This window comes from Octodon degus, unplaced genomic scaffold (assembly GCF_000260255.1).
Source record: "Octodon degus isolate 3935 unplaced genomic scaffold, OctDeg1.0 scaffold00169, whole genome shotgun sequence".
In the NCBI taxonomy this organism is placed as follows: domain Eukaryota; kingdom Metazoa; phylum Chordata; class Mammalia; order Rodentia; family Octodontidae; genus Octodon; species Octodon degus.
Window position 1 is genome coordinate 3,018,650 of NW_004524745.1, and position 13,644 is coordinate 3,032,293.

General features: G+C 44.3%; 1 protein-coding gene across 2 annotated transcripts in view; it reads right to left on the reverse strand.

Annotated features, from left to right (window-relative positions):
- Positions 1-13,577, reverse strand: part of Pkd2l2 (polycystin 2 like 2, transient receptor potential cation channel) — a 71,767-nt gene extending 58,190 nt beyond the window's left edge. For both annotated transcript variants that reach the window (XM_023703329.1, XM_023703328.1), the window contains exons 1-4: positions 13,518-13,577; positions 12,763-12,861; positions 8,560-8,693; positions 6,162-6,418 (exon numbers count right to left, since the gene is read on the reverse strand). In XM_023703329.1, the coding sequence (XP_023559097.1) occupies positions 6,162-6,418; positions 8,560-8,693; positions 12,763-12,861; positions 13,518-13,548 (521 nt within the window). In that variant the 5' untranslated portion in view covers positions 13,549-13,577. The remainder of the gene's footprint in view (positions 1-6,161; positions 6,419-8,559; positions 8,694-12,762; positions 12,862-13,517) is intronic.
- Positions 13,578-13,644: the final 67 nt, after the last annotated feature.

The following is a 13,644-nucleotide window of genomic DNA, read 5'->3' on the forward strand; positions in this document are numbered from 1 at the left end:
CCGGCCCACTCTGCGCCTGGGCTGGGACTGGTCCTGCTGGCGCAGGGTAGCAGGAAGCTCTCCACACACTCACCGGACCTGGGCTAGGACTGGGTCTCTCTCCCATAATTTTTGATAGATCAGGACTCAATGTTTCCTGGGCACCTTGCCCCAAACACTCCCTCCTTGGGTTTCCGAGGTAACCCTAGACCAACCCCAATCCCAACCCTGCCCCACATTGTATTCTGGTCTTGGCTCACTTCTCCTTGACCCATGTTGGCCTCAGCTCACTCGCTTCTGATATAAACAAATTAAATCACAAGGAAGATAATGTCCACCTGTGACCTGGCTGTTCCAGCCTGCATTCACACTCCTTGAAATATCCTAGTCTTCTGTCCCCCCTTTATTTGCTGCCGTCTTGGTCCGCTAGACAGCCAGCCTGCTTGATGCCCCCAATAAATCTTCTACTCGCGTCAGAACCACTGGTCTGGTCAATTGCAAGGGTTCGTACCTAACATTTGGTCCCAGAACCTGGGGGAGATGCCAAGGCATCTGCAGGTCCCTCCCGACTGGGCCTTGCCCCTGTCCACCACCAGCCCTTCTGAGCAGACTGTGAGCCTCGGACCTCCCTTGCTGACCTAACCACCCATGACATCCAAAACTGTATCCCTTGTTTTTTTTAAAAAATAATTTTATTTATTTATTTATGTGTGTGTGTGTGTGTGTGTGTGTGTGTGTGTGTATGGCCAGCTCAGCCCACCAGAGGGTGGGGTTGGCTGGCATGTGGTGCTGGGGGATTGAACCACGGTCCCTGTGCTTTGCCAAGCTTGTTCTAAGTAGGTGCTTTAGACCACTGAGCCATCTCACGAGCCCCAGACCACTGAGCCATCTCACCAGCCCCAGTATCCCTTGTTCAACCTAGCTTAAAAGACAAACCTCTCCCATTGTTCAACTTGTTGGGGGGAGGGATGACAAAGAAGGCCATTTCTCCCTGGGGACTTGCTGCCTACAGTGGACTCCTTCTTTCAATCTATCAACGATAAATATCTCCAAGGCTCCCTTCCCATCTTTACCCCAGAGGAGAGCACTTTCAGAACTTTCATTTTCTCTTTCCTTCTCTACACATCTTGAAGATAAACATAGTTCCTGGATGACTCACTCGCCTCTGCCTCCAGCCCTCTCCCCTGCAACTTCTTCAATTTGTAACTGGATTGGGTAGCCTCTGAATTCCTTCAGGGTTCCTTCCAGGATTTCTCCAACACTGACATCCTCTTCTACTCTTTCCTTTTCTATTTTATCCTGATTTCTCTCTGAGGATGACTATCTTTACTCTGGAGGGCTCTCTGCCAGCCTGGGCCCTACTCTGCTAAGTCATATCAACACGCCCAGCCGCTCCTTCTCCCTACTCTGCCTCCTCTCAGACCTGGGGATGCCTGCTGAGAAGGCTCTCTCAAAACATGATTGTCATCTTCAGTCTCCTCTCTTCCCTGTCTCCCCTCACAATCTGTCTTCTCACCACTATGGGCAATTCTTCAATACCCTCTCACGTGTCTGGGGAGATGGCTCAGTAGGATAAATGCTTCCCTAGCAAGCACAAGGGCCTGAGTTCAATACCTGGTTCTGCAAAACAAAAACAAAACAAAAAACCCTCTCAACTATTCTTCTGTCCTAGACTGTCTTAAGTGTGTCTTTAGAGGGCCCCTTAGGCTTCTCTGACCTCAAAGTCAAACAGCCTGGCCACAATACAAGTTGGACAATGAAACTATCTGTCCCCCCCAATTATGATAGCTTCATTAATTTAGATAACTTTAGTCACTGCAATGGGAAATAGTCCAAGGTCCCTTACCTTGCTTTCTTCTCCCTCTGCAATCACCAGGAACTCTGCCTATCTTATAAACCCCAACAGATCCTCTTAGCCAAAGCCCCAACTGAGCCCCTGCCCACCTTGTGACTCAGATGGGCAACATGTGAGGCTCCTGGGGGCCAAACCCCCCAGTCCTGAGCCCCCTACCAAGCCTCTCTCCTCTGGAACCTGTCTCTTTGCTGCTGCCAGCCTGCATCCAACTCCAGTCCAGGTGAGCTGGGTCCACTGAGATTTCCCAGGATGAGGGAAGCTGTCTCCACAGTGCTTGGCAGAGGGTTTCTACCCTTGTGTCCTGCAGACACAAGGACGAGTGGCTCCCCCTCCCAGTTCCAAAACCGCAGGCCTGTGTCCGGAACACAGAATAGACTGTGTTCACATTCCTTGGTAGACAATGAGGCAACACAGCCACAACTGTCCCTAAGAAGCCCCCCAAGTCTTAAAGCCCAACTCAGCTCAAATTCTGTCACCATGAAAAATATTCATTGCCAACCCCCCCTCTTAAAACTCTTGCTGTCGCAGCAAGTGGTTAAAAACCCCTTAAAAGCTTTCCTTTGCTCTAAAGACAGGCCCCTCTCCCATACTCACAACCCACCCAGATTCCCCCACACTCCACCCCACAGAGGAGCCACTGCCACCACTGCAGCCACTGCTGTCACTACAGGCCCCCACCCCCAGTGCTGCCACCGCTACTGGCCACTACCACAGCCTAAAGCTGCAGCCACTGCTTCACCTTCTGACCTCTCAACTTTCAGGAGCTAAAGTGACACCTCCTTTCTCTTTGCTCCCTCTCCCCTCGCCTTTCCTCACCACCCCCTTCCAGTTACAAAAAACTAATAATACATTTTTCCCCAACAGCACATGCCCTTCCCTCTGCTATGGAGCTGATGGCAGGACAACAGCCCATCTATCCTGCCCTTTCCAGTTGAGCCTGCTGCTCACTCTCACTCCCCCTGCCCCTCAGCCACTACAGCAGACAGTCTCCTGTTACAGCCACAACAAAGAGACCTTAAGTCGCAGCTTCCCGTCCCTCCCTTTACAGTCTTCTTGCCAGCCTGCAGATCCAGATTGTGTGTGCAGTGTCAGTGTTCTTCTACTGTACTGTGTCCGATCCTTATACTATGCTCAGTTTGCTTGCTCCTACTGAAACTTGGTAACTATAAAGAAGAGGTTTTTACGTTTTTCAAATTCTAAGAGATCTCTGCTAATTGATCTACAAAAAGTTCTGACTAGTCTCTCATTATTACAAACTTAAACAGATCATCATAATTTAACCTGGGCAGAAATATATTTGAGTGCACTCTGATTTTGTAAAGATTTTTGTGTTTGTACATATGTTTATATGTCATTCTGTCAATAGCTGTTCCTATTTTTATTTGAGCTTTAAAATATAGACTGAAAAGCATGCTTTCTCCTGAGTTACCGGCTGGTCTAAATAATATCAGAATTAATTTACAATTAAACAAAAATCATTAAAATGGGGAGAGACTGTTGGACAGGACTCTTGACTGGGGGACAGAGGGTGGCCAACCTTGTTCATCAGGGGAGAGCCCCCAATAATCTCCTTAGAGGACACCTCTAATAATTTGGTAAAAACAAAAAAATTAAAAGGTTTTCTCATAAAAGTTGCTACATTAAATATATCCGTGCCTTTCTCTTATGCTCCAGATATTTATAAGAGATTCATGTCAAGCCAACATGAGGTTATCAGTTAAATGATAATTTTCTCATCATGTGTTATGACTGTTAAGTGACACTACTATGTATGACTGTTGATGTCAAATGTTCTCTGTAAAAGTTTAACTACTGTCTGTTAACATTCTGTAAGAATTTACCTGCTAAAATGTCTATGGTTGATAAAAGCAGTTCTCTGGTCACACTTTGTATTTCAAGGTGTTTGATAATCAAGTATATTGCCCTCCTGGAAAACAACTTTTATATTAATTCCTATTTTATATCCTGGTCTGCTCATGAGATTCATGCTATCTCAGTTACTCTTCCCTCACTGCTGGGACAAATACCCGACACTCAAAATCAAGGAAGGAAAGGTTTATTTAGCTCACAGTTACTGGAGGTTTCAGTCCATATGCAGCTGGGTCCAAAGCAGAGCAGCACTTAGCAGAAAGCAACTATTCATGGCGGCATCAGCAAAGAGCAAGAGTACAAGGGAGGGGTAGCAGCAGCTCAAGCAGCTAGCCCCCCTTCCCACTTTACACTATAATGCAAATCACCTGCCCCAGGGCAGGTGCAGCATCCATACCCACAGTAATCAATCACAAACTCCAGAGGCCACTCCAAGACTGCATGAGGCTTTGGGGGGACAACTATACACAAACCATAACACATGCCAAGCTAAAAAGACAAATCTCGGCCCACAAACCTCACAGGGAAACTTACTTAACCTGACTTTCCATGTCTTCAATAATAGAGACCAAAATTAACTATACAGCAGTGCCAACATTTGGCTGTGAAACTCAAGACTCCCATCAAAGTAAGACCTTAACAAGGTAATGCTGAACCTAAACAATGCTGCCACTCAAGCTCTGCCTGCAAGTGCAGCAAAGAAGGACACTGGGCACGAGCCTTCCCCAACTTGCAGACTTGGTCCCATCTACAAGCTTGAGGATCACTTGAAATGTGACAGCCCTATCTACCAGGGAGCGGGTAAGTCATCCCATTCCCTACCCTCACAGGAAAACTCACCACAGCCAGATCCATCAATACTTGACCTGCTTGGTCTTGCCTCTGAAAAGAAACTACAGAGCTTGGGGTCCATGGCCCACATGGAGGTATCTTTGTCAGAGTCCCAAGTCTTGCTGGACATCTCAGGTAAAAAATCTTGCTGACATGGGCACCACATATAGTGTTCTTCCTGAGTTCTAAAGTTTCTATATTAGATCTACTGTCTTCATAGTGGGTATTGATGGCTGACCTTCTGGAGTTTGTGATTCATTATTGTGGGTGTGGGTGCTACACCTGTCCTGGGGCAGGTAATTTGCATTGCAGTGTAAGGAGGGGAGGAGGCTGGCTGGCTGCCTGAGCTGCTGCTACTCCCTTTGCTCTCTGCTCTTTGCCACTGCCATAAATGGATGCCCTCTGCCCTGTGCCACTCAGCCTTGGAGCCAGCCGAGTATGGACTGAAACCTCCAGTAACTGTGAGCTAAACAAACCTTTCCTTCCCTAATTTCGAGTGTTGGGTATTTGTCCCAGTAACAAGAGAAGAGTAACTGAGACAATTTTGTATTAAAAAAAAAAAAAAAAGACTACACTCTAAGGTAAGCAAAAACTTGTAGTCTTTTTTTTTTTTTTTTTTTTTTTGCTTGTTTTTTGCTTCTTTTTTTTAAAAGACAAGGTCTTGCTATGTAGTTCAGGCTAGCCTGGACTCACTAAAGTACCCCAGGCTGGCCTTGAACTTGTGGCAGTGTCCTACCTCAGCCTCCTGAGTGCTGGGATTACAGTGAACCACACCATGTCTGGGTGCTCTTCCTTTTCGAAGCACTGCTATCTGTTTCGGTTTGTGATGGAAAGTCCTCCCAAGTCTCACCTGGTCACCTGGCGTGGGCTTTTCGGAGGCTGCTGAATCCAGTGTGTGACTGGCCCACTGCCTGTCGCTGGGATGGGGCATGTGAGCACTGCACCCAGCCCAGAGCAGGTAGCCTGCACACAGTAGGAGGGAAGACAAGAGGTCTGCCCCTCCTCTCTTGTTCCAGGTGCTTTTGCCCTTTTCTACCACCACCATGAACTGTTGTCCTTCTGCCACACCACCCTGCCTTGGAGCCAGCTCTCTACAAACTATAAGCTAAATAAACCTTTCCTCCTTTAACTTGGGGTGCCAGGTATTTAGTCTCAGCAATGCTAGAAAAGTAACTAAGACACTACCTCCAAATCTTTTTTTTTTCCCATAATTTTATTGATAAACAAATAGCAATGAGATAGTTTCAAATCAAATTGGTAGGACAGTTTCAATAATTAACACATTGCATACATTCCTCCCAGTGGTTAATTGCTGTACAAGATACGGACATGATATCCTATCTACAAACACCATTAGAACAAATCACTCTATTCATTAAGACAATGTAACTATATATCTATCCTAACCACTTTGAATACACAGGTACAAAATGGACTTTCATCTGTATACCCTTTTTTTGTTAAGTTCCGTTATTTGAATCCAAATCTTCTTTTGATACTGTTGTTGAAACAGTTACCTTACCTACCAGGTAGAGCCTGTATTACTTGGGAAATACGCATGTTTTAACAATTTTTAAAAGATACGGTGGTTATCTGCTAGAAAAAGTTATAATTTTACATTACTTACTCAGAACCACTTCTGATGCCAAAATCAGCTACGTCTTCATTCTTAGAAGAATACTTGCCATAACAGTCGCTCATCAAGGACTGAAAGGATGAATAGACTTTGCATGTGTTATTGCGAACTCTTAGCTGCCGAACTCTGGGGACTCCAAGAAGAATGTTCTCATAGTAGATGCGACTGCTGTTTTTTAAATTATACAGCTTTTGGTTGTTGTACCATGAATCCCAGTACAAACCTTCCAAAAGGGGTCCTTCCATAAACTTCATGTAAAGAGAAATAGCTTGAGAAAATATTTTCACATTAACAAATCTTTGCTTACACATTATATGTGAGAGTATTCATGGTGCTGATATGGTCCTCTTGGCAGTTAGCACTTCCTGAAGCCCACTGTGTAACAGGTACGGCTCTGAGCACAAGTATTAACTCATGTATCTTAGTCCTGTGTCTAACTCCATTAAAACTTGCCTTCTGTAAGGTGGGTGTCAGAGCTGCTTGTAGCCACACATCAGGACTTCACCTTGCAATTGTCTCCACTCCCCATTCCCCAAGCTCCTTCCACAGCTGTGCTGTGTGGACTGCTACCCCTGGCTCTGCCCCTTTCTGCTCATAGAGGTCCTAAGCCCAGAGGGCATTATTTTTTCCTTTCTCTTCTTTGCCTTTAGCCATATAATGCCTGTAGGGCACACAGTAAACAGAGTGAGCAAGAGCTTCCCTTCCTCTCCTGTTGTTAATGTTTCACCAAGTCTAAGCCAATGACTTCTGATCACTGAGCCCTTATCTCACATCTGTCCTCGCCTTCTCCTTGGCAAATTGGAAATTTCTAGCATTCATTGGAATTCACGCTGACCTTGTTTAATTCACAACTTTGCCTTTTGCACTTACATCTTCCAGACACCCACAGTGCCAAACAGCTCTACATTTCGCCAGGCCATTGTCTCAATAAACTATTCTATTGTACATATTGTCCCTTATTCCTAGAATGACCTTTCCTTAGTCATCCTTTAGGACTGAATGGCATTATCATCACTTCTGAAAGCCTTCCCTAACTGTCTCATTCTTCATACCCAATTTTTTTTTTAAATTTTTCATTAAAAAATATTTTTTAGAGGGCCTGGGAGATAGCTCAGAATAAGTGCTTGCCTGGCAAGCGCAAGGGCCTGAGTTCAGTCCCTGGTTCCACCAAAAAAAAAAAAAAAAAAAAAAAAAAAAAAAATTAATCTTTATTTGGTACAAGGTCTCACTATGCAGCTCAGACTCATAGTGATCCTCCACCACAAAGCCCAGTTTCAGTGGCCAGCATGGCTTACCCAGGTTTCCAGGGCTGGTACAGCATGCAGTACTGGGGAACAAATCCAGGTCCTTGCACTTGCCAGGCAGGCACTTAGATGGGCTGAGCTGTCTCCCCAGCCCCCAAATGTAATAAACACTACTGCGCCCCTTGATCTTAACTGTCAGTTTGACTGGATAAGAGAGGTGCCTGGATTGTAACCCTGAAATCTAATAGGCCAGCCCTTTGAAGACTCACAGCTGAATGGGCTGTTAGGAAGTAAGTCCTGGGGGTTGTGACCTTTTTTTTTTTTTGGTGGAACCAGGGACTGAACTCAGGCCCTTGCGCTTGCCAGGGAAGCGCTTATTCCACTGAGCCATCTCCCGGCCCCCTGGGGGTGTGACCTTGGGGAACACTTTCACCAGGCCATTGTCTCAGGCTCTTCCCTTGCCTTTTGCTTCCCGGCTGCCCTTTCTGCAGGCCCTTTCTGCCTTGGATTCAGCCAACCACGGACTGAAATCTCTGAAACTGTCAGCCAAAATAAACTTTTCATCCTTTAAATTGCGTATGTCAGGTACTTTGTCCCAGCAATGGAAAAGTGACTAGTACAACTATAACACAATTCTTTCTATACACAGCACATTACTGTAATGTGCATGTGTGCGTGCATGCGAGTGCATACACACACACACACACAATAGGTTGCATATCAAAATCATGTCTATTACACTGAGTCATTAAGAGTAATTGTTGCTAGTACGTATTTTATATACACACTTATAGACTACCTTTTTAATCTTTTCTTTCTAAAGCTGGGAATTAAACCATAGGCCTTACAAGTGCTAAGTAAATGCTCTACATCCCCAGCCCTTTACTGATATTAACTCTCCGTAAGCAACAAGTTTTGTATTTTCCAAATGACTTACGAGTGTTCAAAAATTCCATTTTTTAAAGTTCTGAGAATAGTATCACACTATGAATGTAGATTCTCAGTGAACACTAAGGGTTAGTAAGTTATAATAGCTTAAGGAAATGATACCCATTCTTACCCATTTCTTCAACAAATATTCCCTGCTTCCTATGAAGGGTATACGGAATACCTAAAGCTACCTAATCCCCAGGTGCATACCTTACCTTCCAAAAATCAGTTATGCTTCGAATAGACTTAAAGTTGGTTCTTTCATCACCAGGTACAGAAGTATCCAAAAACAGAGATGATATAACTTTGTTAAAGTAATACATATGTGGATTTACCATGCCAAAAGTCACTAAGGAGAAGAATTATTTTTGTTTAAAAACTTATGTTCAAAACTCAGTTCGTCAGAATTAAAAATATCACAATTGGTTCCCAGTTTTGAAAATTCATCTTTTTGGTGGAACCAGGGATTGAACTCAGGCCCTTGTGCATGTAAGGCAAGCGCTTATTCTATTAAGCTATCTCCCTGGCCCCTCAACTTTGTTTGATCTAATTATGAAAGTGAGAATTTAAAAACATCTAAAATAGAATTACCTAAAGTGGGAAGAAGCTTCTTATAATCCCACTACCAGAGTTCAGTTGGGGAAGATTCTTCAGGTTTGGGTTTTTGTCTTTAGGAGACAGGCTTTCCCTGTGCAGCTCAGACTTGCTTTGAACTCAACTTTCAAGCTGTTGGGCCTTGAAATGACAGTGATCCTCCTGCCTCAGCCTCATGAATGCTGGGACTACAAGTGTATGCCACCATGCCTGGCTGATTCTTCAGTTTTTATGCATACACACTTTTTAAAATTTATTTATTTTTTAAAATTTGTGTGTGTGTGTGTGTGTGTGTGTGTGGCTAGCTCAGCCCACCAGGGGGCGGGGCTGGCTGGCATGTGGTGCTGGGGGATTGAACCGCGGTCCCTGTGCTTTGCTAAGCTTGTTCTAAGTAGATGCTTTAGACCACTGAGCCATCTCACCAGCCCTACATACACACTTATAAAAAAATTTTTTTTTCATCTTTACAAAAAATGAAGTCACATTATAACTACTTTTTTCTGGTACCAGGAATTGAACTTGGGACCTTGCACTTGCCAGGCAGGGACTTACAGCCACTGAGCTATATCCCCAGGCTATAACTATTGTTTCTGTAATTGTCTTTTTTTTTTTTTTTCCATGTTTCAACTGTACAGTAGACTAAGATAAATGGTTAAGGCTATGGACTTTCAAGAGGAGGGGAAGGGAATATAAAAAGAGCTAAGGTGTATCGTATATGTGCAGACTTCCTATGAATGTGTACTAAAAATATGTTCTAATAAAAATTGAAGAAAGGGGGCTGGTGAGATGGCTCAGTGGTCTAAAGCACCTACTTAGAACAAACTTAGCAAAGCACAGGGACCGCGGTTCAATCCCCCAGCACCACATGCCAGCCAGCCCTGCCCCCTGGTGGGCTGAGCTGGCCACACACACACACACACACACACACACACAAATAAATAAAATTAAAAAAAAAAATTGAAGGCTGTGAACTTTGAATTCAGCCACATAAGAGGGATAGTATCTCCTACATGTTATTCTTATTGAGAAAGGTGAGATGATTCATATAGAACGTTTATAAATGTTCTTTGCATACAGTAAAAGGTGTTCTTTTTTTTTTTTTTTTTTTTTTTTTTGGTGGAACCAAGGATTGAATTTAGGCCCTTGATCATACCAAGCAAGCGCTTATTCTACTGAGCTATCTCCCTGGCCCCAAAAGTATAAAAAATATTAATCAGCCAGGAATGGTGGCACACATGTATAATCCTAGCATTCAGAAGTCTGAGGCAGGAAGATTGCCATGAGTTCAAGGCCACCCTGGAGTACATAGTGAGTTTCAAGGCCAGTCTGAGCTACACAGCAAGACTATGTCTCAAAAAACCAAAAGGTATTAACTGGGGGGGGTCAGTGAGTTGAGACAAAATATAGCTTTTTGCCAGAAGCCCTTAATTGTTCACAACCATGTATCTTCTTCATCATTCTATGGCATGCATAAATCTATGCCAATCTTTAATAACTGTATCTATTTGCCTGTCTATACACTAGTGTTGAGAGGGGCTGTTTCCAATTATAAGAAATGTCTTTGAAGATAGTGGGACTATGAATTACCTTTTTACTTGCAATTTTTCTCTTTTCTAAATCTTCTATAAGCATTTATTATTTTTGTTATTAAGCATTTACAAGCTTCCTTAAGACATCTTAATTTATAAAGTAGGCTGCAATTTATTTGCTGCTCTGGCTTGACCACAAGAGCCTCTGTGCTTAGGTACACCCCAGCTCATTTTTATTTTTGAGACAGGGTCTCACCAAGGGGTATTCTAACTTGTGACCCTCTTGCTTCAACCTCCAAAGTACTGGGATTATAGGCATGTGCCACTATGTGAGGTTTACAGTTGTCTTTAATCTGACTCAAACTTACCGTGTCAACATCAATTAAGACAACTGGTATGTAACTGCCAGCGAGTAGGATAAGCCAACATAAGTCAGCCAGGTGAATTTATGCTCTGTGCTGTAAAGATAAAATGCTATTGATTTTATTTTTGTCTTTCTGAGACAGGGTCTCATCTCGCTATGCAGTTCAGGGTGGCTTTGAACTCACTTTGTAGCCTAGGCTGGCCTTGAAATTCAGGCAATCCTCCTGCCTCAGCCTCCCAAGTGCTGGGATTACAGGTGAGCACCATTATGCCCAGCCTTAAAATGCTTTTTACTATATCCCTCACTTATTATACCAGTGCCATTGACACCCCAGCAAGAAGGACTGCACTTTGAGAAATTTTCCCAGTCCTCCTAAGGATTCACTTCAACTCATCAGAAGTGTTTAACTATTAATTGTGCAATGTCAAGATCAACTTCTATGTTTGGCTGAATTTGTATTTTGATTTCTGATGCTGAACTAATAACTTCATATGGCTTTAAAAGAATAAAATTACAGGGGTGATCAAATATAGTTAATTTTTAAACTTAAAAATATTTATTACAGATCTGGCAAGATAGCTCAGCAGATCAAAGCGCTTGCTTAGGCAAGCTTAGACAAGTGCAGGGACCGAAGTTTGATTCCCAGCACCACGTGTGGAGTCCGGGCTTGGTGGCACACATTTGTAATCCCAGCACTGGGGAGGTTGAAAACAGGAGGATCACTGTGAGTCTGAGCTGCATAGTGAGACCCTGTCACAACCAAATACATTTTAAAAATATATTTATTATAGTAAAAAGACACCCATTAATTTTCCTCAAAATACTCTCCCTTTCTTTGAACATGCATATCCCATCATTCTTGCCACTTTCTGAAGCAGCTCTGGAAGTCCTCTTATGAGGTAAGACCACGAATATTACAATGAATGCTGCTCAGAGCGCCAATGAGCAGAAACACAGTGTGTAGTCCATCTTCTTCACCCAATCTGGCACTATGTGACTTCTGACTCCCAACCAAGGTCAAAAGGATCATGAAAAGTAAATGTTTTGAACCAGTTCAAAGCTTTGTGGTAGCCACAACAACATAACTAAATACACTCACCAAAGAGGACTTCCAGAACTGCTTCAGAAAGTGGTAAAAATGATGGATAGAGTAAGTGTGTTTGAGTCAAGGGGGAGTATTTTGAGGGAGATTAATAGTAATGTGTCTTTTACTGTAATACATTTTTAAAAATTTAAACATTGAAGGGGGGCCAGGGAAATAGCTCAGTAGAATAAGCGCTTGCCTGGCAAGTTCAGGGGCCTGAGTTCAATCCCCGGTTCCGCAAAAAAAAAAAAAAAAAAAAATTGAACATTGAAGGGATTATTTGTGAAATACATGTGCCAAGAAATAGTCAATATGGACTATAGAAGCTTTTCCTAATATTTGCAGCCTAAAGTTTTGTCCTGTGTGCATGTGTCACACTGGGGATTGAACCCAGGGCTTCCCACACACTTGCTTACATTCCCCGCTTTTCTTAATCTTATTTTGAAATAGGGTCTCTCAAAATCGTCCAGGAAAGCTGACTTTGATTCTCTTGCTTCAGCCTCCCAAGCAACTGAGATTACAGATGTGGGATACCATGCCCAGCTAAATTTTAACCTTTAAATAGTTCAAGGCAAATAGTTGGGTGTGGTAGCCCATAATCCCAGCACTCCAGAGGCTGAGGCCAAGGGAGGATGGCAGGGAGTTCAAGGCCAGCCTCGACTACAGCGTGAGAACTTGTCTCAAAAACAAAAAACAAAAAACTAGAAATAGTCATCAGATAATGTTTAAAATCTGTTATTGTTTTAAATGTTTCATGGGCTGTTATACGACAGCCTGTGATTTAAAATCTTATGGTTTTCTCATTTCTACCTTTTAACTTCTAGGGTTTTTGTATTTGTGTACTTACATATGCACAAGTTTATTAAAAATATTAAGTAGAGTAACAACTCCTGAAGTGTGGTTCTAATTTCTTCCTTTCTGTAATGCAGCTTATCTCTCGAAGTCCCTGTGAGATACAAAATGAAAATTTCTGTGATTATGTATCTTATAAGGTATAGAAGCAAGAACGACAGAAGAACCACCAATTTTGGCACTCGGTATTTTTTTGCTTTCCTCAGGCAGGGAAAATGACTCCATGTTCCTAGTGAGCCGGAAGTCCTTTTACGTGCGTGAGGGCTTTATAACGCATGTAGGTCTCCAGCTTTTTTTTTTCTTCAGTCTTAAAGAGTAAAGTAAAAAACTGCCGGGCTGGGGAGATAGCTCAGTAGAGTAAGTGAACGTCCTGAGTTCAATCCCCGGTACCTCCCCCCGCAACTCCCTCCACCCCTAACCGCTTTCCTCCAAGACCCCACCCCAGCTGCAGGTGCGGGCGGACTCGGTCAAGGGCGCGACCCCCAGATCCGCAGAGGACCCGGCGGAACCGGCCGGACAGTCCCTGCGGGAGCCTCGGACACACTGCGGCGCCCGCCGCGACTCCTCGGGCTGAGTCTTCGTGCCTGGGCCGTGGGCCTGCCTCCGGGCTTCTCCAGGCTGGCCGTGGGGCTACCGCGCTGGCGGTCATGACCCCTCCCGGGAGTGGAGAAGAGGGGCTGAAGAGCTCCCCCGGCTCTGTGGAATTGCCAACGGCCCTGTGGCACTGCTCCCCGAGGGCACCGCTCTCACCGCCTCGGTACCAGCGAGACGCCTGGACCATGGCGAACTCGGACCGCTCCGCTGGGTCCCGGGCTGGCCTGCCGCGCCTGCGCAATAGGCCCGCGGCGCGCGCCGCCCCGCGCACGCGCCTCGCCGC